The sequence below is a fragment of the Amblyomma maculatum genome, chromosome 1, assembly GCF_055883805.1.
Source record: "Amblyomma maculatum isolate TAMU_Amacu chromosome 1, ASM5588380v1, whole genome shotgun sequence".
NCBI classification, from domain to species: domain Eukaryota; kingdom Metazoa; phylum Arthropoda; class Arachnida; order Ixodida; family Ixodidae; genus Amblyomma; species Amblyomma maculatum.
Window position 1 is genome coordinate 179,269,018 of NC_139344.1, and position 25,806 is coordinate 179,294,823.

At 43.1% G+C, this 25,806-nt stretch overlaps 1 protein-coding gene across 1 annotated transcript in view; it reads left to right on the forward strand.

The window, feature by feature from the left end:
- Dlg5 (MAGUK family member discs large 5) overlaps positions 1 to 25,806 on the forward strand; it is a 126,052-nt gene that overhangs the window by 75,934 nt on the left and 24,312 nt on the right. The window contains exons 15-19 of the mRNA XM_084589677.1: positions 2,562 to 3,903; positions 6,809 to 6,974; positions 7,065 to 7,167; positions 10,543 to 10,723; positions 22,438 to 22,609. Of these exons, the coding sequence (XP_084445803.1) occupies positions 2,562 to 3,903; positions 6,809 to 6,974; positions 7,065 to 7,167; positions 10,543 to 10,723; positions 22,438 to 22,609 (1,964 nt within the window). The remainder of the gene's footprint in view (positions 1 to 2,561; positions 3,904 to 6,808; positions 6,975 to 7,064; positions 7,168 to 10,542; positions 10,724 to 22,437; positions 22,610 to 25,806) is intronic.

A 25,806-nucleotide genomic window follows, 5' to 3' on the forward strand; every position in this document is an offset into this window, starting at 1 on the left:
TTTTTTTTGTTTTTTTTTTTTTTGTTAGCGTCTTTTACAGTATTAACCTGTGAATGACCCTAATGTATCTGCTATGAAAAAGACGTGAATAGAACAACTTGGCTGCGCACTATAGGCAAATGTTACAAAGCACTAAAACTTGATGGTCTCGTGGAGTTTTTTGTGCACTCCTGCATAGCCTCTGAGACTCTTATCTCCGATGCTATCCTACATTCCTATAAATGGTGTGCAGAGCTATTGCTAACTATATAGACGCCTGCGCATGCTGCAAAATGTTGTGATTGTGGCGGTGTTGGCAGCGTTGGCAGTGTTGGTTTGTCAGGCACTACAACAGTGCTCCATGAGTGCCGTCAGCCGAAGACACCATGAGTTCTCATTCGATGAAATTCTGTCAGTTAAGTTGCAGGTACAGTGAGCTAGAAACATGATTTCTAGTTCTCTATAGTTGTCGGTAATATTGTTCTTAGAGTTAATTGGGCCTGGAGCAGCAGAAGTCCATCAAAAAGAGTCGTCATATGAAAACACTTCCAGTCATTCAGATCTTTGTCCTCCTTTCATGCGCTAACAATAGGCCCGGGAGTGTAACAGTGTTGACTATTAGTTTTTCTTATACTTTGCGCTTTCTCATTTTCATTCAATTTAACCAGTCCCGCCCACCATAGCTGCGCGCCGTTGAGGTCGAGAAGGAAGCCAATGCAGTTCTTAGCCGGGTAATTCCAGCAGTAATTGGCTGCAAAAGTGCTTTAACTGCTCTCCAGGCATAAACCAAACTATTTCTACGTGCAAGTGAAGCTTACACTTCAGAATATCCGCACGCGTGAACTGGTTTCGAAGACAGCGTCGCTTGGTGCAGTGTAGGCACGCCGCATTTTTGCCTACACCCCATGTCGCTGCCGATCGCAGCGCCACCTTTGTTTACAAACATGACACTTGTCTATAGAGGCAGAACATTTTTGTAGGATAATGCGATCATATTTTCATATGGGTTCAGATAATGCGATAATGAAAATATATTAAAAGTTTGCTTGGTTTTGAACTTGCTTTCAAGAGGCAGGAAAAATTGCTAGCGAAAGGGGAGATAGTGCTTCAGTGAAGGTAACACTCGTAGTCAATGTTTCATTACTGTTTGCTCGGATAAGGAACCACTCCTCCCACTTTTGTCATTGAGGATATGCTTTTTTTTTTTCTTTTTTTCATATCAGGTCCTTTAGTTTCACGCCCTTACTCTCCCAATCTGCAGCGCTGACCTTGGCAGCCTGTCAATGTGCTGCGGGTCGATAACAACTCCGCATGTTAATCTTTTTGTGAGCTCTCGTGAGGGAGTGGCGTTCTAGGTGAAGTTGGCAGAGTGCCTTGCTTTAGACTCTCCTTGCAGCTTTGTCCCAGGTGTGGAGCTAAGGGATGAAACTGACTGACTCATTTCTATGAGCTTAAGAAAAGCTTGCCTCTGAACATCAACAAACAAAATGTGCCCTGCAAAATCACAGGTTATTCAAAGAGTGGTAGTAAAAGTAGTAAGTTCTGTGCCAAATATGTTTCATTCGTGACCTTTTGAGGCCTGTTCTGGATAATATGTTTTAATTTTCAATTTCTCGTAAGAATCACGTCATCGAGATTCCACTGTACGGCTTTACCTTCCATCAACACTCCGGCTTTGAAGCAAGGCTGTGTGTTTGGTTGCTTAAAGGCCATGTCAGGCACTTAGTGGTGTTAGGTTGCAGTTTGGAAAAAGTAAGAGGAAACTGCAGAGCAGTTCAGCACTTGCAATTGAAGCCAGCCAGAATAAGCTGGTATGTTCAGAATATCATCATATGAAATTTCTTCATTGTCTCATCCATTAGTTCTGTAAAAGCACAAATTGTGGGGTGTATTACATCAGGGTTTGTCTGAAATGAGCAATGTTACAGGCATGCACACATTGCTATTTCTTCTCTGCACAATTAATTCATTATGAACATTAATAGTCACGTCAGGATACTATTCAGTACCCTTCGAGAATAACATGGTTACTGTTCAATTATACAATACATAACTGTTGTCAAAACATTGAGATTGTTCTCATATTTCCGTAGCTACTTCTGGCACTAAAGTAAGCTGTCATGTGGGACTTGTGCTTTTTCTTCCTCTACAATTGCCGGATGTTCTGCTCTTCCAAAAAAGAGCATGAAATTGCAATATATCTCCAAACGAAATGACAGTGTGGTCACAGTGTACACTGTATGTAGAAAGCAGTGTCTATTTTTCTGCCAATAGACCACCAGTATGTTAGCTCTACTTCCCCGAACATTGCTTCAACAATACTGGTGATGTTCATACTAAAGCAGAAGTGTTTAAATGTCATTGGACATTTATACTCGGGCTACACTGCTCACCAGTGGTGTTGATGTCGGCTCCGAAGGTCAGAAATAATCGCTTTCCTGGTGGTGCCAAAAAATGGGAACTAGTAACAACCTATAGCTAGGTTTCCGAGTGCAAAAATATTTTTGTTTCCTGTATGCGTTGTACCTTTGATATTCGAGGCTTTCAGTGCATTACTTTGTTGCTGCCTTTTACTCTTTCAGGGTCTCCACCATCACACCTGCGTGAGGAAAAATCTTTTGTTTCGTGCTCAGTCCAGACGGATGCACTGCTTGAACTTGGGAACCACACTAAAACATTGACTTTGAACAGCCGGAGCTCCAAATCGGGTGGAACATCTGAGAGAGCCGCAGTCAGCGTTCAGCCAACGCTTCTCGACAAAGCATACAACAAGATCTTTGGTGATAAACGGGTCTCCAAGGAAAAAAAGGCCTTACTGCCAGATGAAAAGGGCCCCATTGAAGAGCTGGATTCAATGCTGGAATGCTACAGCAAAACTGGCGGCAAACGCGCTTCTGGCAGACAGCAGCAGGAGCACAACGGGGGCACATGGCCCAAGTATCGGGGACCACCGCTCCAGCTCGGCGAGGCCGGAGTGGCCAACACTCTCCAGCCTCACAAGCGAAGGGAGCGTAAATCCCTGGCCTCCTTCACGAAGCAGCTGCAGGTGCCCTCTTATGCAGACTTTCCTGCTGAACTGAGCTCACCTTCTAGTGGCAACTGCACCTCAAGCTCAGGCTCCTATGCATCTCCGGGCAGTCCTCCAAAGGCTCCCTCGGGTGTTCAGCAGAGTTCGGAGCGGGTGCCGCTGCATTATGCAGCCGGCCTGCCTGAAGATCGTCTGGACTACTCAGTGGTGTCTGCACACAAGGACGTTCTTGAAATGTACCAACATCGGGGCGGTTTGAAGAGCCGGCCTCATTCGGCTCATTACCCTCGCGAGGCCTATGCCAAGCCTGTCGCGCCCTATGCCGATGTGCTCCTCTCTGGCCACGTACATCAAAGCCTGCGTGCCAACGTGCCTCTGTACCCACAGCCACGAGGCCACCAGCATACATACTACCCAACATACATTTCACGTAGTGGGGACTCTCTCCTGGCAGCAGACGGGGCGGAGAGCCTGCGTTACGGGCCCCTTGGTGGGGCAAAGGGGGACGGCCGTTACACGCCCTCTCCATGTCCCTCCCAGTACAGCTTCTCCGGGACGTCTCCTACTCACAGCCTCGACTTTCCACAGCAGTTCCAGCCTGTGGCACCCGCTCCCAAACGCATAATGCCCACACATGTACATGGACCCTTTCGCGCAGAGGAAATCTATCCACAACCGTCGTATGATGGCTTAGCCACGTTCCCCAAGCGGAATCAGCGCATTCGCATTCCCTCAACACCAAGTGTCACTTCCAAGTCATCAGCAGGGAAGGTGTCCACAAGCTCGATAGAGAAGGCCCCATCACTCACTGATCGCAGCAGCCCCATGCCGGCTTTCACTGTGGAACTGCTGACGCCCAATGGGTCACGGGCCATCACCGAGCTTAGAGGCCGAAGGCAAGTTCCTTGCAAATCACAAAAACTGGATCATGCACTTGAGAAACATTGAAAACATTATGAAAGGTATGGGTATTAGGATGTTAACATTAGCGTGATGTTCTGAAAGAGTTGTAAAAAAGCAAGAGGTGCTGAATGAACTTCCTACTCATTTTTTTTGTCTTTCATACTTGCTGTGTTCTGCTGTTTGCTTTCAAAAATTGCTTAGTGATGCTTGCAACATTGTGTTGTCTTACTTTCAGTCATCTTTCTGTGGCAACACAACAGAGGTAAAGGGGAGGATATGGGCCTTTGTCCTTGTACCGTAAGGAGCGAGCTACATCAACCCACTGGCCCCACACTTTTTTACAAATTCCCCTCTTTACCTCTTCCTGCCCCTAGCCCAGAGAGTACGCTGCTCACATCTGCATAGAACTGGCACAAAGGCCTGCTGTTTTCCCTTTTCTGACTAACCTCTGCTGCAGTGCCCCACAAAGTTGACCACTAGTGCAGGCACACTGGTTCAGCATGCAAGAGAACTGTAGGAATTGTGGCTTGTTACATCACGACACAGACATGCAGAGCACCCTTAAGATTTATAAGTAAAAGCTCATTAATTCGAACTTCACGGGACCGGAGAAAAGTTCGAATTATTCAATGTTCGAAATATCAAATGGCCTCGAAAAAACTGAAGAACAATTTTCATTATGGTAAATTTATCTATTTACTCGCATAACAAACCCACTCGCATAATAAACTCACCCTCTCCCAATTTTTGCCTAAGAATTCGAAAAAAAGAAAAAATGGAGTCTGTCGTTACCGCATCCCTCCGTTTCGTGCTGTCACGGTCCACTGCATAATTTCTTGGCAGTACAACAATATGCTGCGTAGTGATAACATCATGGTGTGTTTACCTTGTGACATTAGCTCTAGCAAGGGGGGGAAGCGAACTTGGTAAAGTGCCAGCGCTTATTGTGCAAGCCTCGTTTTCATTATGTTAGCTTTGTCACGCTCTGCGCGATTGGGACAGGTGGAGTGTACTGCCGCTCAATCATTGGAACGCGCGACAGCAGTTAGCACCTTTTGAAGCAAACGATGCTAAAAACTGGCGTCATGATCGTGGCTGACCGCTTGCTTTCGATGACGACTGATGGGTGAAAGGATGGACGACTCTCGCAAGAAAAAAAAAAAAAGTTTGTCTCACGCAACTTGTAGCGGCTGTCTGAAGCCATAGTCTTTTATAGGCGTTGGCTGGGACTACGTGAACAGTACTTATCCGTACCTACGAATTAACAGGGCATGAATTAACCAGTATTTAGTTGCAAGTTGTGGAGGTTCCACAAAAGAGAGAGCAGGCAGCCACCGCCGTGGCCGCTAACCCCTACCCTAAATGGCGCCTAAATGGCGCCGGTAATGGCGCCATTTAGGCTCTACCCACTCTCCCATGGTTTTACCTCGTTTCATCTTCTGTACCTGTTTTGGATGTGCGCATCCTCTAGCTATGCCACTCTTTCACGTAGGTGTTTTTGGGCGCGTGCTGTGCACCAAGCCGCTGAGACGCGGCAGTGCATAGTTCGAGTTATCCGTAGCGGAACCGACTCATGTTTGAATTAACGGGCTTCTATGTACACAGATCTCTATGGAGATTGGCCAGACCAAGTATTGTAGTGGGAATTGTCAAAAAAATTAGTTCTCGAGATTCGAATTAACGAGCTTTCACTGATTTGCCGGATGTGTATTGATCACACATACAATGGACACGTTTTATTTTTCATTTTTGTCTCGAACAGTGCCAGACTACTTGCTGACAGGAGTCCGGTGTTCGATTTTTCTCAGGCAGCCCAGAAGCTCCACCCACCAGTACAGCTCCCGGGAAAGTAGCACCGCGCCAACGGCCATATTAAGCTAGATCCTGTGCGCATTCTGAATACTTCTGTGTTCCTGCAGCTGATATTGTGCGTTAAACCATGACACAAGCTTAGTAGCTGGTCTCTAAGCAGCTGTAAGGTGTTCTAATCCTACATCTTGGCCATCTTGGCCTTCTTGTCTTGAATTTCGCTACACCAGACGTATAGAGCTTCTAGCACGGATCGTTTGCTCTTGCTGTTCAGAAGTTCTCGGCCTGTTGCACGATCGTTTCAGCGCTCTGGCCTCAAACGTTGCAAGCGAACAGCTCTGTGCTGGAGCAGCTAACACTTGTTGTAAATTCTTTTGCAGACACTTTTGTCTGCTTTTGAGTGAAGTGAGCTGGGCTCTTGAAAGAACTTCGAGCAGCAGCGGCAAGCAAACCCTGTCAAACTGAGTTCTGTCAGATGCTTTGCATTCAGGGATGTCACACTCTATTCATGAAAAGCATCGATTGGTTCACGCCTCTGTAAGCTATCTTTAGTATTACACACATGCCAGGAGAGAAACGTGCGCATGGTGTCACTGTGAAAAAACTGTCGTGGGGATTAACGGTTGGCATTGTCTCCTAAAGCAGACGATGCCAACCATCATCTTCTAGAACAGACAGTAGTGGGAGCTTGCTAGGTCATGTGACCATAATGCTACTTACTGTCAGAATGGAAGCCAAGATCTTTCAGCAAGTAGTCCAGGAGTGGAGAATCGAATGTATCTGTTAAGTGCAAAATTCTGGCGATAATGTGCAATCAGCCTTTTTTTTAAACCAAAACTGTTCTTAATTTGTTCAAATTGGAGTTCAGGGCTGGAAAAGAAATGTGCACTGCTTTTTTACAGGACTTAGCTGGAGAGGGCTGCCTTTGTGCCTTGCTTAAATTCAGCCCACTGTGTCATGTTTTTGGTAAAAATTGCGTGAGCCATAATTTGATAACATTATGTATGGGCACACACAGTGTATGTGCAGCTATTGCATGAATGCATGCAGCAGTTGAGTAGTGCCCTCATGTGATGCGTATCTGTACAGACGGCCTAAGCCTGGTGACATGCGGAGAATTGTGATTGAGAAGAGCCTGGAGCCCCTTGGAATTCAGATCAAATGTGGTGCTGGCGGCACCATATTTGTGTCTTCTGTGTCGGAAAACAGCATAGCAGCTCAAGCCAGCCTGCAGGTTGGAGATCAACTACTGGAGGTAAGCAAGCAGAATCCGTTCACCTATGGTTTATCTAGAGCTGTAACTTTCTTTGTTTTTGTTATTGAAATGGCTCTTTTTCGTTTTCAGGTGTGCGGAATAAATATGCGCAACGCGACGTATCAGCTGGCTGCTAATGTTCTCCGGCAGTGCAGAGATAGTATTACGATGCTAGTGCAGTTCAACCCTGACAGTAAGTGCCAGCATTTTATTGGCCCTTGTAGTGAAAATGCTATTGAGGAAGTTGAGTGATGCAGTCGAATTCAAATATATTGAACTTGGTATATTGAATTATTGCTTACATCAAACTGCCTGAGTATCTCCTTGGAAATCCCATGCAAAAGCATAGGAGTGTTATATGCAGTTATCAAACTCTCATTCAGCAGACATTCAGTGTATCGAACTGAACACTGTGTACCTTTGTTTCCTTTGCATTTTGCCCGTCTTCCTAGCCTTAAGCATAATATTTGTTCTTGTGCAGGAGCTTGCACTGCTCCATGTTTCATTTTATAGTGAACACTTTTGCTTGCTTCTTCCAGAGAACTTGTGGTGTTCTTTTTTCAGAAAATAAAAAAAGTTTTTGACAAATTTTTTGGGAGAGTCCTTGTTGGACTTAAAGCTTAGCTCTGAAGAGACCATACTACAGAGTCTGGGTGGCTCCAGAGCCATCTACAGTTACACGGCCTTTTCATAGGCAGTTTAGTTGAACATCAGTTGAAATGAACGGCAGTTAGCAGTGCTACATCGCAACACCAACTGAGTTCAGCTGAGGTCGGAGGCAGTACAGTTAAACCTGGTTATAATGAAATTTTGAAATGTCCGCAATTTTTTGTTACATCCAGGTTTTCGTTGTGTGCAGTTTTCACGTGAAGACTGAAAAGGACAGTGCATAACGAAAACCATATTTAAGAATTGATTGTAAGGCAAACCAGATTCAAAGTAGTTACAATAAATCAGAGTTATTCGAAGTTATAGAATCTGTGAAATGTTTCATAATTGCACTGAGGACGCGGTGCTCTATGGCAGCAGCCTCCATCTCTGCCGCGGCTTGCACAATGCATCTCAACGCCATCTAGAGGAAATTCTTCAAGGGAGGGGGGAAAGAGCGAACGCTTCGCGCCACTGCCGAGCAAGGAGGTGCCTGCTTCTTGGCTCATGTTCTCTTTCACCCGTTTCGCGTTGACTGCTGGCACTTGCCATTGTTCCCCACGAGTTGGCGAGAAACTGCATGGTAGCAATGGACGCACACTTCTCGCTCTGTGTCTTTTTTCTTTGTTCTGTTATTTTTTGCTGAAGCATGAAGTATTGTAGTGCCACATTTGAAAAGTGAAAGCAGCAAGACTGCTGCGTTGGCCATGTATATGCGCCGTCGGCACTGAAACACAGCGCATTATATCAACTGCAGTCGCTCGTTGCTGTCGTAGAAGTTCCTCTCACATCAATTCATGTTTTATTGTCATGAAACTTGTGGGGGTCTACCAAATTTCCAGTAATTCAGCACTAGCTAAGAGATAGTCAGCGTTGCGAGTCAAGCACCACGACCTGTTCATTACATGGAGTTTTCAAATGCATGCACGTCAATGGGGGCGGCATTGGGGAATTGAAAAACTTTGTAATATTGAGGAATTCGCTACATGGACGTTCGTTACATAAAGATTTGACTGTAGTTTAACCAGTTAACTGACAAGATGGCGATTTGCTGACCAGCAGTAATGACTGAGCAATATTATGGTATGAAGAAAAAGGGGCCATGAGTGGGCTAAAGTCTATAAAAAAACATGGTATTATTACCAAGGAGAGTGAAATCACTGGGGCTTTTAATAATCGTTATGTGATGTCAGTGCATTAGCATCAGGTCTTCTCCTTGCTTTGAATTGCTTGCCTTGAACTTTTTGTCTTCTCATATTTTCTCATATGTTCTTTCATGTATTTATTCGCTCATTAACGGTTCTTCGCTTAACTTTGCTGAGTAACACAACTCCTGCAGGAATTCTCAGCAGCAAGAAGGTGCAGCAAGAGCAGCAACTTGTTCTTTGTTGAGTCATTCTTAGTCATTTTCCTTTCTGCCGAGTTAATTTTAGTCGTTTTCAATCTTTGCCGAGCTGTTTCTCGTGGCAGCCACACCTTATCTTTCCCTCCTGTCCCATACAATAGAAGAGCATTTTCCCTTCTCCACTTTGCCTCTTGCCAACTGTGACGGGTTCCAGGCAGTCTGTATGATACTATTCTGGATGCTGGCTTTTCTTCACATTGAAGTTTCTATTGCCAATTTTAAAATAACTTTCTTGAAGTGAGAACTTGTTGTAGTAAAGCGGGAAGCTGAACAGTGCTAAGGTGCATTGTTGAAAAACTGCACTGCGTAATGGCATGAGCGCAAGGCGGAAGCAGACGAGACAGTGCAGACTCACAACTGGTTTCATTGGCACAAAGGGGAGGAGACAATTGAGTCACCAGACAATCCCTCAGTGAAACACGGTATAGCTGCTGGTGGATAGGGCATGCATCGTCGGACGTAATGATTCGGAGCTTCAGTATAGACCAATACTGTGTTTACAAACAAAGAGTGTGTTTGCAGACGCCGCAGTAGACTGCAAGTAAAAAATAGGCTTAGCGCCCGTAGGCATACAGTAAAACCTCTTTACAAGAGACTCTCAAGGGACCCCAAAAAGATGTCTCTTGTAACCAAGATCTCTTGTAACCAAAAATTCTTACCAACTCGTATGTGCAGCAGTTTAGATTCGTTAACTAAATTCTGTTCCATATCAGTGTCCTGTTTTGTTGCAGTATGTCAGGAACCAAGAAGGAGTGCCTCTTCTTGACTGTGAAGTCAAAATTTTTTTTTGTTTCAGCCACTGTCATCACATTCCTGTGTGACAAACAACAGGGACATTTTGACTTCCCTGTCAAGAGGAGGCACTCCTTCTTGGTTCCTGACATATTGCAACAAAACAGGACACTGATATGGAATAGAATTCAGTTAGAGAATCTAAACTGCTGTACATACGAGTTGGTATGAGCTGTATTGCATGAGTGTACCTAGGTTGATTGTGTCTTTTATAAACGGTGAAGAAGTTACTGCAAAAGTTGTCCTTAGTAACAGTGCGTCTTTTGTAACCGTGTCTTTTGTATGCAATGTTGTTAACATGGCAAACATAGGAAAACGAACCAAACCATTTTCAAGTGTCTCTTATAACCGAGTGTCTCTTGTAACCATGTCTCTTGTAACTAGATTTTTCTGTATATAGAAGCAACAGTTTCCAAACAAGGTTTCAGATTTCACAGTGCTCTTACGCTGTCATCCTTAAGTCCATAAGAAAATCGGTGGGTACGAGATGGCACTGGGGGACTGAACCTCTCACCTCCTACATGCGAGGCATAGCTGTGAGTCTGTGCACTTCTCTCTTCACTTCCTATTTGATGTATGCACAGTCTGAAGCACTTTGTAGATGCCATCAGTTTTATAATGAAAGTTATGTTGATGTTATGTAGTGTTTCTTTCTGGATAAATGCTGAAATTTAGTCTGCCTTGTTTGTTAACAAAGTGACATCTTGACCCATGACTGTCCAGAATATCGGGAAGTAGCCTCTGACAACATCAGCACGAGTGAAGAGAATTCCCCTGTGGACACTCCTGCAGCTTCACCCAAGATGCGCCATTCCAAACGATCTGACCTGATTCGCATTTCGAACGATGATGTCCCCAGTTCAGCTACATCCACCCTGACCCGACAGAAGCAGTCCTGTGTCAGGTAAGTACCCTATCAAAGGGTATTGTGGACCTTTAAAGTTTGTTCTTTCTTGTTTCTGTTGCTTGTAAAAGGGAATTGAATGCATTTTTAAAAAGAGAATGCAACAAATACATATCCCATTTCCACAGGCTAAAGCGCTTTACTTAAAAAATCTTTTTCTTGTTTTTTGACAGCAGTGATTTTAACAGTGATTAACAGATTACATATGATTGAACCTGTGGAATTTTTTTATTGAATTGGGAAGTTCATGAAGTTAAGAAAGGGATTTTTCGTTCATTCGAACTCTAAAATTGTAATGTAGCAACACTCAAAAGCTGCTTTGGCATCGTATTTGCCACCAATCCACACCTGTGCATATGAAAAGTTCGAGAGGGTGGCTCAAATTTCTTGTGTTTGAAAACAAAAAAACAACACAACTTTGTGTTCTGGAGATAGCTTCTAATTTATTTTACAGTGAAGAAACTCGTGATCTTTGCGTGTATGCACTTAACTAGCAGTGGCATGCATGCTTCTTATAGCTCACAAGTGCTACCAATGTATTCTTGGTTCCCTCATGGGCCCCAGAAAACCGTCTCGCGAGATTTGGAGCGGGCAGGGGAGCTTCGGCATCTTCCGCATCGACCACTTGTTCCGACTGCTCTGATGCACCGATAAAAAGCTGAAGTATACCTTCACCATCTAAGGTCCCCTTTGCGCCCTCATCTGCATTGGCATTGGTGCAAAGAAAGTCTTTGAAAGCTCACGTCTGCAGCCACCTTGACTAGCCAGTGAAGCTGTTCAGAGGAACTGGATACGGCCTCTTATTGATCATGCTGGGGGCTCAGAGCCTGATGCAGTTGATGATGACCGAGCGCCTTGTTGCCTATCTTCATTTGAAACTTCAGTTCCTAGCTGAGCAGCAGTTTGTCTATCACCATGCACTTAGGCGCGCTGAACGTTGTTCCCCTAATCCAAGGGCTGAATGTTAGAGGTGACATTGGGGGGGAAAGCAGCATTCTATACTGTCCATCGGCACCTTTGAGACGTGGTACACTGGGCAGTTGTCCAGCGGAAGGCACATCTTCCTTTTCTGGCAGTGCATATCATTGTAGAGTTCTTTCAAACAGATTGAAAAGATAGCATGGGTAACACGAGCTTTGATGTGCTAGGTGTACTGCACGAGATACAGTAAAAGCTCGTTAATTCGACTCCCGTTAATTTGGAAAATCGGATAATTCAACCTTCGCGCCTGGTCCCCAGAATTATGTATAGAAGTCTATGGGATGAAATTCTCGTTAATACGGACGGATTTGACCGCACAACGGATAATTCGGACAACTTCGGGCAGCTACCGAGGCTCGAAAACGAAAATAAGACGAACGCGGCGCAATAGCGATACCCAAAAGCAGCATCGCCATGAACATCAATTAATCAACTTGGCTCGACTTGTGGCTGGATGGGCGCTTTTTCTTGTTTTTTCACGAGTCGACGTTACTGGCGGTGCCATTTTGTCGTTTTGCTGCTGTCGGTGCGCTACGCTGTTTTATTGAAGACTGCTCGCTTTAGTGCGGCTCATTGCTTCTCTGTTGTGCGCTGGTATCACCGCACTCGCCCCTGATGGCAACACCGGCGAAACGGCCGAAGAGCTACGAGGCCAAGGACTTGGCTAAATTTTGTGGGCCCTTAAGAACGGGCTCTCCCGACAAGAAGCAATGAAAAAATACGACGTTAAAAGGAGTACTTTAAGCACATATGTAAAAAATGAAGAACAGATTCTTCAGGCGTTCGAAAGCGAGAAGTTCCAAGTGTCAAGAAAGCGTCTGCGAACAGCAGCTCATCCGGAGTTGGAAGAAGCCTTGCTTCGGTGGGTGGTCAACTCGCGTGATGCAAACCTCCCATTGAGTGGACCCCTCATCATGGCGCAGGCCGAGAGGTTTGCACTGATGATGCATATCGATGGATTCAAAGCGTCAGAAGGGTGGTGTACGCGCTTTAGAGACAGACATGGTCTCGTTTTCAAGACTGTGTGCGGCAAAAGAGGTGCCGTCAACGAAGATGTTGCCAACAACTGGAATAATGCTCAGCTGCTGGAACATATCGCAGCATATGATCCAAATGACATTTTTAATGCTGATGAAACAGCACTTTTCTTTAAGGCATAATTCAGTATGTGAAGACTAAATACTGCAGGCGCGTGCTGGAACGCATGCTACTGTGCAATGAAGTCTGTAAGCAGTACAACGTGAATCTTCTGAGCGCGGTCAACATTCTTGCCCACGTTTGGAAGAACACGCCTGCGCATGTCATCGCTAACTGTTTTCGACACAGTGGCTTCGTTTTGCCTGAGCCCTGCAATGACACAGTGGCAGAAGTGTCGCCAGACGACAATGCAAATGACTGCCCGGATTTCGGAGGTGTGCTGTCGGATGCGGTGACACTCGCCGATTACATCAGCATTGATGACGGCGTTGCTACAGCCGGCTCTCTAACTGAGGAAGAAATTGTCCGGGACGTACTGCACGGCGAAGATTCGGAGGAGGAAGAGGGGCTACGAGAGGAGCAGCCTCGGCCCCCTTGCACTGTGAAGGAAGCAGCAGAGGCCCTCGTTGTGTTAGAGGAATTTTGTTGGGGCACTGCAGATGGCATGCACGCTGCTGAGCACCTGGAAGGACTGAGGAAAATAGTATCCGCGCGGGTTTCTGCGGGAAAGCAGACAAGCATCCGTGATTACTTTAAGTAATAAAGGTATGTTGAGATAAAATCGTGCATGTTTTTTTTTTGTTTTTTTTTCTCTCGATAATTCGGACATTCGGTTAATTCGGACATATCTTACGGTCCCTAGAAGTCCGAATTAACGAGCTTTTACTATATGTGGGAATAGGAAGGAAATTACCACTTATTTTTTTACTCATCACAGGAAAAACTTTGTTAGATCAGGTTTGGTGGCCAAGTTAGTTTCATTAATATATTCGTGAATGTTGGTAGTATGTTCCGAAAGATATTGTCTTGAAAGAAGTTCAGGGAAAGGATAACCAAGGGCAATAATTTAGCATTGAACCGGGCCTTGAAGTGAGAATTTTGATGACAACAAATGCATAATAATTGTGTTGTGCTTTATACTGTCGTCATAGTAATGTGATGACAGCATCTTACTGAAGCATCTTGCAGTAGAAATCTGTGGCAGGTCTAATGTCCTTCATGCACTCTGCCAGGTATTGATACTCTGAATGATTGCAGTAATTGCAGCTCGTGGCCGCGCATGTTGCATCTTGCGTTTCTCTGGTGTGTATGTACAGGAATTTTTACTATTTCGTATTCATTTGACCAGCAATCAGTTTCGGCAAATGTGTGCTTCAAATGCAGCAAGCAACAAATTATACCAGGGCTATGATTTACTGAAATGGCTTTTCTATAGTTTCTCTGCCTCGCATATGCTTATTTTCTCTTCCTGTGTCATTGTGCTACCTATAAGCTTTATTTGTTCTTGCATTATTCTGCAGCTTTCACTTTTTTTTTTCTTTTTATATTGGTTTTATTCCGTTCGCAAATTGCAACTTGCATTGTTATTTTTCTTTCTTTTTGACTTTGTTATCTGCCCTTGTAGATGTGTCCTGGTCTTCATTAGGTGCTGATCACATCTCCAGTGAGCGAGTGTTATCTACGCTTTATTGCTCCATCAAATTCAAACTTTTGGAGAGTGGAGCGCAGTAATGGTGCCTAAAGAAAGTGATGTCCTGAAGTTGTAAAGAAAAAATTTGGTTTAGATCAGAATGTTCCTCATGGTAGATATGTACTGTCAGCAACAAAATTTGCGGGATCTCCAGCGCGTGGCAGAGAGATGGAAAACTGCAACCCTGCGCCACCTGCCGCGATTGCTCCCGATGACGAGACTAACGAAAATTGCGTCTGAAGCACACATTGCGCTTCCTTCGCTATCAGGCACCCCGTCGCTTGCTTCCCCGGGATCCGCTTTCGACGCTCACTACCGCCCTTGAATCGCTATATCTCCATTGCTGCACTGGACACAGTGAAAAAGGCACCGGCGAACTCTGCCCATCGCAAACTGGCAGCGAAAATCACACAGCGCCTCAGCGGCTTCTGCGAGTCTGATAAGCGCGTCACGGGGAAGCAAGGCAACGGGGCATGCTTGATAGCGAACAGAGGACAGGCGTGCGCAAAGCATGCTTCAGACACAGTTTTGGTTAGCGTCGTCATTGGGAGCAATTGCGGCAGGTGGCGCAGCAATGTAGTTTTCCGCCGCTGTGCCATGCGCTGGAGATGCCGCAAAATTTTGCTGCTGACAGTGCATACACTAATGTGTACTTTACGAATTGCCTAAGCCATTCTCCTGGATGACCAAGAGCCAAATTCAAATGAGACAAAATCAAGGCAAACTGCTTTAACTATCGAAGTTGAAAGAGGTGTTGTTTGAAGTGGTTTTGTTTATTTGTGTAAGCTCGACCACAATTTCAAGAGTAAAAATAAATGGGTCACAGCAGGCTTATTTTGAAGAGGTGTGACATGGCTACTTAATTAGCAGCCTTCGTTTCTTCTTTTTAAATACATGCTATTGACTCTTTTTGTAACTTTTGGGCCCAGAAGTTTGCAATAAAATAATTTCTTCGAATTATGTATATAATGCATTAAGGTAAATTATATTCACGTGTGAAGGAGCATTTAAATAGCTAAAGTTTGTTATATATTACACCATGTTTAAGATATTGTATATATATATAAATATATATAAAAAAATTAAAATCTTTCAGAATGGCATTTTTTTTTATTTGTTTATTTGCAGTCCGGGAGGGGCTGAATGTCCCGTAATATTTTTTAATGCAATAGCATTAGAAGGGCCATGAAGGAAAGACCGTGTGGCTTGGGCATCTGTGTGAAGCCGCCTCTTGCCAACTTTGGCAGGTGGTAGCCCTCTTGCCACCTTCCATGTGGAGAGAGGAAACTCATTTCCCTCTGTGAGAAGAGGAGGGTAAGGTTGAACTAAGAATGGCTCGGCAAAAAATGAGTAAAAGTAGTGATGGGAAATCGGAATAGCATAAGAATTAGATTCAGGATTGTATTAGAACAAAAATTGAAGTAGATTGGGGAGTGAAAGGCAATGGAATCAAATTTAGGTTAGAGAGCGAAGAGTAAAATTAGTGACACTTTAGGATATAACAAGACAGTGTTAATAACTCTCTTCAGTGGCTGCTCTCGCAGATCCTCGTTTGAGCACCCTCGCCCCTCACCGACATTCACTTGCACCACGCTTGCAAGCATACCAGTGGCAATTTAAACTGTTGGTTCAAAGGTCCCACCATTTTTTATTTTGCTACATGTTTTTGAGGCGATACCTCCAAGCACATGAATGATAATTCAAGGCTGGTTCAAATCATCTGTAGTTTAGTAATTTGTTGCATAGTTGTGACACACACATACTTATTAGTATACAGCTGTAAGCTACCGCAATATGCAAAAGACCACTCAAATAGATATAAATTTCCACTCTAACCAAGCCATACAAACTTTTCTGCTTAGCCTAGGGTAGTACGGTTCTCACCTCACCCTCCATAAATTTTCCTTTTAGTACAGTTCATTTATTTTTCAGTTCTACTGGCCCACTTGGGATATCAAATCTTTTGACCAATCCATATTTTTTCAACATGCCATTACCGATGCCACTGCATATTTCTAAACAGTAAATTGTGGAGGAAATGAAATTAGCTGCGCTACCTAGCAGAAAATATATTCGTAAGAGCTGATAAGAACACATACAACAGGTCCAAAAATCCAAAAACCATTGCTTCCATGGAGTATTCGGTATGCCCTTCTTTTTAACGCCTATGACAGCAACACCAATCGCACTTTTGCTTATATTTTTTTTTTTTTTGTATTATCTACACCACGCAAGACATTGGGCATTGATCCCTTATTAAGGTGTGTTGTCTTTTAGGGTGCATTTTGAGAGACGTTTAAGTAAAGATTGTAAATTAAACCTCTAAAAAATTTTGTTTTTATATATTATATATATATATATATTTTTTTTTTTTACGGTGAAAGCCTTTAATGCCTCATGTTGTGTCTGGCGTTTGTCCTGTTTCACTATAGCTGTCAATCATCCTGACTTGGCCATGCCAGGCATGTGAGAAACGTATCTTAGTTCTTGTCACGCGTCATGCCTGCGCGGTTGCCATGGAGACCGCCACCGCTAGTTAGTGGTAGATAGGGATCGATAATGATGGTTTAAGTTAGTGATAGGTGTCTGTGTGGCGCCTTTCATTTGGCACTTCCTCGAACGCCGCACCACACGGCATATAGAAGCAGACACAGTACAGCAGGCAGCAGCGGCGTTTCAAATTGGTTTACAGGATAGAAAAGGCGCAGTATCTGTCACAATTCTTTGTAGACACATTAACCAAGCCGTAAGGAAAAGGAGGAAGGTGGGAGTGAAATGAGAGAAAGAGGTACCTTAGTGGAGGGCTTCGGATAACCACGCAATAGCGGCTTTCGCCTTATCGCAGTTTAGTGGTTCAAAGTGCTCCCTAGAATTTTTTAATTTCAAGCAAGAATTATTGCCTGGCAAATAATCTACACTTTCCCTCAGGGTGTGCCTTACTTTTTAGGTTGTATTCCAAGGCACTTTAAAGCTGAAATTGCTGTTTAAAAACTTTCTAATGACCCAGGACGCTGGGGCACTGTACCATTTACAGTTCGGAAATAAGCCCCACTGCCAGGTTCTTGGCTGAATGGAGGTCCAAATGCTGTCGCTCATCAATCCATTCGACAGCCTCTAAACTTATTTATTTTTGTTATTCTTTATTTGGCTCCTGGTGCAGCTGTGCCCAAGGATGCCGGATCGAATCCCAGCCGCGGCGGCCACTTTTCAGTGGAGGCGAAAAGCTAGGCATCTGTGTGCTGTGCGATGTCAATGCACGTTAAAAGAAACCAAGGCGGTCGAAATTTCCGGAGCCCTCCACTATGGCGTCTCTCATAGCCTGAGTCGCTTTGGGACGTTAAACCCCATAGACTAAACCAACCAAACCTAATTTTTATTTGCATATACATTTATTATCATCTGTCTTTCTGTATTGAAGTATGTTGTCCAGATGCAAATCCACCATTGCACGTGATTTCATTAATTAATTAATTAATGGCTCGGTGAGCATTACTTAATGAAGCATGAATTCTAAACACATGTAATAAAAAAATAAAGATTAAAGTCCACAGACAAATTGTGGATGATTTTGTGCTGTTAGGCCATATGTGAATTAGGTGCACTGTCGCATCAGGTTTCACTTCAGTTTCAACTCTAGGCTGTTTTCAAGATAACAGGCTTCAGATAAAAATATGCGAAATGGATGATTGGTGACATTAATGATAGTACACTGCAAGATTTGGGGACTGTTCACCGCACCTCAAAAGGGCAGTACAATAGTGGTGTGCTCAGGGTCCATTGCACATGAAGACGACAGCATGTTGACGAAGACTACAGCATGCAAGCCACCACAGCACGGAGATAATCAACTGTAGCTATTGCAATGCATAGTAGTCTAATGCAGTGGCCAGTGAAGCTGATCTGTTTGTGCCACCCTGGGTTCAAAACACATTTGCATCTATAAAGTATTTAATTTTCGAGTATTTTAGTATCTCAGGTCGAGCAGGCTTCAGACATCACACAATCACTAAATAACCTACTGGAAGCTCTAGTGCTAGCGCACTAAGACGCTAGAAGCTAGAACACGCAGTTTGCAGCTAGCATGGACGGGCACTGTTTTGCAGTGTAAAATGCGCATTCAAAGGCCTCAAGAGGAGTTTTATACGAGTTGGATAAAGATTTCAAACAAAGATACATGTTAGAAAATGAGCAAGACAATCCAGTCTTTGCCAAAAGACAGTTTACAAATGCTTTAGTTTTCTGTACCTTAGCTCTGTATTATTGTGTTCTGCAGCTTGGCTACATTTGTGCTGAAGGCGATAAATAATGGAGACATGAATAAATAATTAAACATGATCATTTTATGCAAATTTGATTTTGAATATATAAAAGAAAATCTTCCTGTAGTTTGTGAAGGGTTGGTTTGACTGTATGGCTAGCGCTGGCTGGGATCAAGGCACTGGTCGGTAAATTTTGTCGTGGACTGATATCTTTTTTTTTTTTTTTCTTTTTTGTCTTGGATGTCATGTAAAGTGACTCTAAACTGTGGCAGAGTTTCGGAATATAGGCGCACCTTTTTTATTTCCTTACATTCCACCTTTTTTGCGGCCCTTGCAGGCAGTATATTTGGCTGAAAGATTTCTTCTAGTCGCTGATTATGCAGAATGGCGCGCATCTTTCTCATATATTGGACATCTCTTTTCTCTCTTGTTATTAACCCAAACCTGTCCACTTTTGTGAGGAACTTCACTTTGATTTTCACCAAGGTGAGCGAGTGCTTGCTCTCATTGCTTTGTTCTTGGGATTCACTTTTCTTTGATGCCTTTGGTTCACCTTTTTCTTCAGCTGTTTCAGAAAAAGCTGTCACATGTCCACGTAATACTGTTTTTGACGCCTCTCTCTGGGCGGGAGCCCCTTTTTGCATGGGCTTTTGACCATCGTGCAGTGTATAAAGTGTGGCAAGCTGGCTGAACCATTATTCTGGCATAGTTTTTTAAAGCATGGCTGTGGCCAGCGGGCATTTTTTGGACATCATTTTTAGCCTTGATCATGGTGGCCTGCAAGGACACGGTGGTAGTAACTGGATGTTAATGTTGTGTATTTGCAGTTTCTCGAGTTTTTACTATGGTGAAGACATTAATAACTTGACGGTGTTACTTATTACTGAATTTAGGACGGACTTTTTGATTGGTAAGCATTTATGTCCTGCTGGACTGGAATGCTTTGTCCTAGTGCTTGTTTAGTTTCACAATTCATTGGGCTTGCTGCTTGCATTTTTTCCGGAAGTCTTCTTTTAGGAATCCTTCAGTGTATTTTTATTATCCTGTTTATTATTTTCTTGATCTTCTTTTTATTTGACCTTACCTCCACCTGTTGCCATCTGAAGCTGACATGGGTTGCCTGTTCTTTTTAGATTGCTTTTTTTTGTTTGTTTGGATGCGCCATGGAAACGGTTGATGTGACTTGTGCCAAGTGATGTGGTGTGACAGTTGCTGCAATCTCCCTCTGCTCTCTGTTTGCACCTGTCTGTTTGGCTTTTACTTTCACGCTGTTGATGCTTGTGTGGTGATAATTGCTTCATGCAGTTTATTAACTTTTTCTATCATTAAATGCGGATGACATTGGCATATGCATATTTGTTCTGGGGCTGGGAATGCCTACTCATAATCTAGACAATACAGTTAAAGCCAGCCTCAGCTGCTGAAAAAAATGAACATACTGTTGAATGTAGGACAGGTTATTATACTTATGTCATGTTAGGAATTTGTGGATACAGTTAAACCAGATATGTCGAACTTAAAGGGATTGCAAAATGATTTAACTGTAGTTTGATATACAAAAAATGACACCATATGAGATCATCTGCAACCTAGATGCCCCCCTTCCAGGAACATGTTGCACCTTGCTGATGATGTGCTTCTTGAAGTGATGTTAGTTAGGTTGGCTTTATCGCATTGCAGTACTGTGGCTCAGAAAAATGAATAGAAGAGGCCAAAAGCCACCCTTGAGCACACCCTTCATTCACCTTGCTGTCCTGTTTCACAGTGCCAGCGTTGCCAGCTAGTGTCCAAGGCTGCGCAGCTGACTCATCTGCATTCATGCATGGAAAGTGGTTAAAGAGCATGCTCAGAGGAGTGCCACTTTCAGGGGGAAAGTGCAGTTTGATGTACAGCACGCCTTTCGTGTATAATTTTAAAGAGGATATTCAAGAAGATAGTTTATGTGTTTGATATATCCCGACCAGACTGTATTGATAGTATTAAATCCAAGTTTGTGTGGCAAGCAAGGTCAGGATTTGGTTGACTGTGGAGTGTAACAAGACGGAAACAACGGCAGAAAAGAAAACAAAAAGAACACTTGATAAGCATTTGTGCAAATTAGGTCACCACTGTAATCAGTTTGCATATGTGCTTTTTTATACTGTTTTACAGCATGAAAGATCTAAGTATTCCAAACAGTTTATAAGCATTTACATGTGCATAGTACCAGATGGTGCAGTATTTTTCCAAGATAGGAGTATTGACATTAATTCCCATTGTTGGTAAGCTCTGTTTTAGTTCGGTGGGTTTACATATTGAGACAAAATGTAGCACTTGCCAGATAAATGTCCACAAACATTCTGAGGGACATCTTCATTGCATCACCTAAACATTCTAAATTGACAAGTAGGCCATATAAAAGCAGGCACGGCTTATATTTCATTCTTATTCATTGTTACTAGATGCAAATTAATAATCTTTTCACCTGCTATCTGCAGATGCCTTCATTATAGTGTGCTACCTAGAATGTATGATTGGCGTGTAATTGCAGCATGTTTCCATAAGAAGCCATTTTGCATTTGACATGCCATGTGCAGTTCCTGTTTTCATCTCTACTATGCCATTTGCGTCAACTGCTCTTATTGAAAGCAGGAGTTTTCAAATGGATGTAAAAGAATAAAGGATGCTATACCAGAAATCTTGGACAAATGTTTTAATGACACTGAATTTTTATTTTCCTTTTTGGACAGATTGAATTATAGCAAATTAATTTCTACTTGTTAGGAGTACCTTTAAGGAATGGCAACATTACAGAATTGGTATGTCTTGGCCTGGTTGTTGACCCTCTGTAAATATTTTCAAAGTGAGGTAAAGGTGTACCATAAAATTCCAAGCAAGGGTCCTTGTTACAGAAGTCTAAATTGCCTGTAAAGTAGGTGTGTACCCAGAATGGCACCGAAATTCAAACAGGCGATGATAAAATTTTCCCTCCAGAAAAAAAAAAAAAAAAAGGAAATGGAGCGTAGTGCGCATGGATTTAAACTTTTATTTATATCTGATCAGGCTGATCAGGCTTTTCTCTCGTTTTCTCACGGCGACACGCCATTTAAATATGTTAGCAATCGTCTTATATTTTATTTTGGCACTAGCTTCTGCCTAGACAACAGCCATCTGCTCTTTGGCGCTTGTGCATCGGATGTCTTGCTCACAGTAGTCAACCAACACTCTCTGTCACTCTAAAGGTCTTAGGCATGTGCGCATTCAGAAAAGTCACCATGAGGGTGCCGCTTTTTTTTTGTGTGTGATGTTTTTAGAGTTCAGATTTTATTCACTTCATGGACTGGATGAAGCTGGTCAGCGCCACTTACTTGTGGGGCTTGATAAGAGAGGGGAGTGCTTTTAGAGTGAAATTACAGGAGGCTCTTGCATGGGTGAGAGGGCTTGCTCGGAATTTCACAGCAGTCACTGAATGAGTATTTGTCTGCAGCTGCTTTGTCTATGTTAATGAGAACTAAATTGCATGTTGCAAGGTAATGGTGATCAGGGTTGTTCTTGCTAAGGCTCGTGAAGTACGTAGCATTGTCATGTTCAAAACATTTAACGAATGCTTTTGTGTGATTTCTTCCCAGAGCTGTGAGTAGTTGCTCCGTTGTATCATTTCTTTAGGGGAGTGTGCGGAAGATGGTTGTGCAGGGAGCAAATGTGTAGGCACTTGTTTGTTGTAGAAACAAGTATATGCACTTGTTTAATTTATATTGCTGTGTACTTGTCTGTCTTCTGTGCCCTCAACCTGCCCTGGGATTCTTCCTCTTTTGTTCCCTGTACAGCGCAAAGGGTTCCAGAGCAGAGCCCCGAATTGTCCTTTTGAGGAAGGCCAGCCCGAGTCTCGGCATTACGCTCCTTGGTGGCAACGCAGTTGGCATCTTTGTCCACTCTGTTCAAGAAGATTCCCCAGCCAGTGGACCAGCAGGCCTGCTGCCAGGAGATCAGATTCTAGAGGTGAGTCATCTTTGTGCCGCTGCCTAAAGACCTTTTGTGAACAGTTTTGGCCTCAGGAATGAAAATATATTATACCTGCACATTTCTCTGTTCCCCAGTTACTCAGGACATTGACTCGCCACATATTAGATTTTGTGCGAAATGGCTGGGGAAGGGAAATGCCTGGAGAATGTGCAGGAATAAGACAACAGCCAAGGCTTTTAACAGCTCTTTTCATTCAGTTATATTTCACAGTTGTATTCACTACAATGACTGGCTTATCCCGGCAATGACATGGCTGTGGTACCACCTCATCCTATGACAGGAGTAAAAGGAATGGCATTGCAATAGAATCATTATATTATTCAGTCTTGTTACATTGCAGCACATTTCAGTAAAACAGTATTATGGCTTTCATTTGCGTGGAAGAGTGAATATTATGAGTCCATTTAACTGTAATTAGGTTAACATCAGCTGGTTTCAGCAAAAGTGGCTGTAGACCTTCGGTTTCATCTGATATTCTTAGCATGCACTAAAGCAGTGTGTTTACTCTAGTCTTTCTGATAATACTGGAATGTTCATGTAGATCAGAATAAGGGCACTACTAAGCATGCATATTTCAACACTGTCAGTACTGACATTGTGGCCAGCTTTAGTTGGATCTTGGGCACCTGTTCATTGTAGGGAACGCTAGCTTGGTTGGAATTAGGCAGCTTAATCGTTTGGTTTAAATTATTTCTTACTTTTGTCTTTTGTGTCTGAGAATGTTCAAGTTTTTATTTAGTGGCTATTGATAATAGCAGTAATATGTAATCCGTGCGGTCTTCAAATGCTTGCTTGCTGTAACAGAACCTCTTACTAAATATGTTGCTGGTGAGGAGTTCTGTGGTGAGCTACAGGTTACATGATATTTATTTTTTATTTTTGTCAATAATGTTGTGTTGAAAACCAGTATATAAAATTTTCATACCGGTATTAGCTTTTTGTTTTCTTTCGTCTTTGATAGGCATCTTCTGTTTTCACAAGTGCAGATTGAATCTTTGGTGTACTCTTCGCTCGCTGAATGCATTAAAGAAACTTTAGCCACGAAACTTGTCTTGATTGGCTCAGTGTTGTATTATAGGAAACAACTGTGTCATTACCACACACATGCACGCACCCTTTCTCTCTCTATATATTCGGTAAAATACCGAGGGCCCGCCCATGCTCGAATAAGCGCCCATTCCCCTCTCTTGAGATTTAGAATTTCGTAAGAGACCAAGCAAGTACCCATGCAATTATATCCCATGTCTGAGAGAAGTTCTAAAACACAGCAAAGACGCATCAATATCAATCTCTGTGAAGCTTATCGTGGAGGGGAGGGGGGTGTGCATGGCAATCATCCAAGCAGTATGCCGAAGCGCAAGGTGGAGCAATTTTCCACACGTGCATTCATTTTTGTTCCTTGCTCTACGCCGCATGATCATTGTTGATTGCTGTAGCGTGGTTTCTGCGTTTCGTTTGTTTCAACAATTCATTGATGTACTGGTGCTGGGAAGATGGTTGGTGCAGTGACATTGATAGCATGGCGGAAACGTAAGCTGCACAAGCCAGGAATGTAAGATTGATCGGCCACATACGGCAGGCTGCAGTGCTGCCCAAGCAGGCGAGTGTTACATAAAGTAAGTTCACAAAGAGCATTCAAAAGTTAATATCAGCACATTCCGCAACCAGGACAGGCAGTCAATTCCATTGTTCAATTGCGCAAGGAAAAAAAAATTTTGTAATTCTTTCATCCTGGCACACTATGGCCGGATCACTTTTGTATGGTTTAGTCTTGACCGTTGTGTTGCAGAAAACAAGTATAATTCACATGGAAAGCCAGTTTTATCGTAGTGTATATCAAGTCCAAAAATTTGAGTTTGCCATCTTTCTATGCAACTGTAGTGGCTCCAACTTTTATTGCCTCATTTATATTAGTACCAAATGAATGCTTGTGATAGGATATGAAGCTACAGCATGCCATTGAATGTGCTCTGGTTGCACAATATTTTTGGCTTAGTGTGGGTGCCACACCACAAAGGCATACTCTAGGACTGGTCTAGCCATAGTGTGATATGACAGATAGAAATCCTGGTCAGCTTTTCCTTTTATGGACAACACTTCCCATGTGATGAACAAAGTAGCTGCAAGCAGAACGTCTAGTAGTAAACAGTAATATTAAAACCATAACATTGCACACTGTCTGCTTTCTTTGCAATCAGTGAGACGGAAAGTATGTATGTGTTGTATTCAATAGCTTGGTGCTGCTTTGCTAGTTGTCCATAAAGCATTGGTCACGAGCACTGGTGAGTACAGACTAGATCTAGGCTTGTAAAACTAAGTGTTACTGGAGTGATACAAATGGCTTTTGTATGCATAAATTTTATGTGTTCAGACACATGTATCAGAATTTGACTTCTTTTTTTTGTAATTAGGATTTCCTGTTATCTATATTTGCTTTAGGTAGGCGTCTTACATTATTTGTTTATATTGCAAATGGTTCTGCATCAGAAGAATATTAAATTGGTCATTTGTTTTGCTATTTGACCATTGTTTTGTTTTTCTCTTGGGGAGGGGGGCAGACCATACTGCCTAATCTTTAGTTTTTGTGTGCGCAAAGGTTTGAAGTAAGAAATCGGAATGAGATTGATTTGCTGCTGCTTGTTGAATCACCTGCTATGGCGGACTCTTTAAGTACAGTAAAAGCTCATTAATTCGAACTTCTCGGGACCGGGAAAAAAGTTCGAATTATCCGATGTTCGAATTATCGAATGTCCTCAAAAAAACTGACCAGAACCATTTGTATTACAGTAAATGTACCGTATTTAGTCGCGTAACGAACTCGCTCGCATAATGAAGCCAACCAGCCCCTATTTGTGCCTACAAATCTGAAAAAAAAAAAAAAAAAAAAAAAAAAGGCGGTAGTCGTTAGTGCGTCCATCCGTTTCGCGCCAAGATGCCGCGCAGCGATAACCGCGTGTTTATCTTTTGACTTTAGCTCCGGCAGGGGTGCGGAAAGCGAACTTGGCAAAGTTCCAGCGCTTGTCCGGTTGTGCAAGCCTCCTTTTCAATATGTTTTCTTTATCATGCTATGAGCGACTGGGGCGGCCCCTTCTACTACTGCCACTGCAATCATAGGAACGAACGGTGCTAGAAGCCGGCGTCATGATCGTGGCTGACTTGCATGCGTTCGTTGA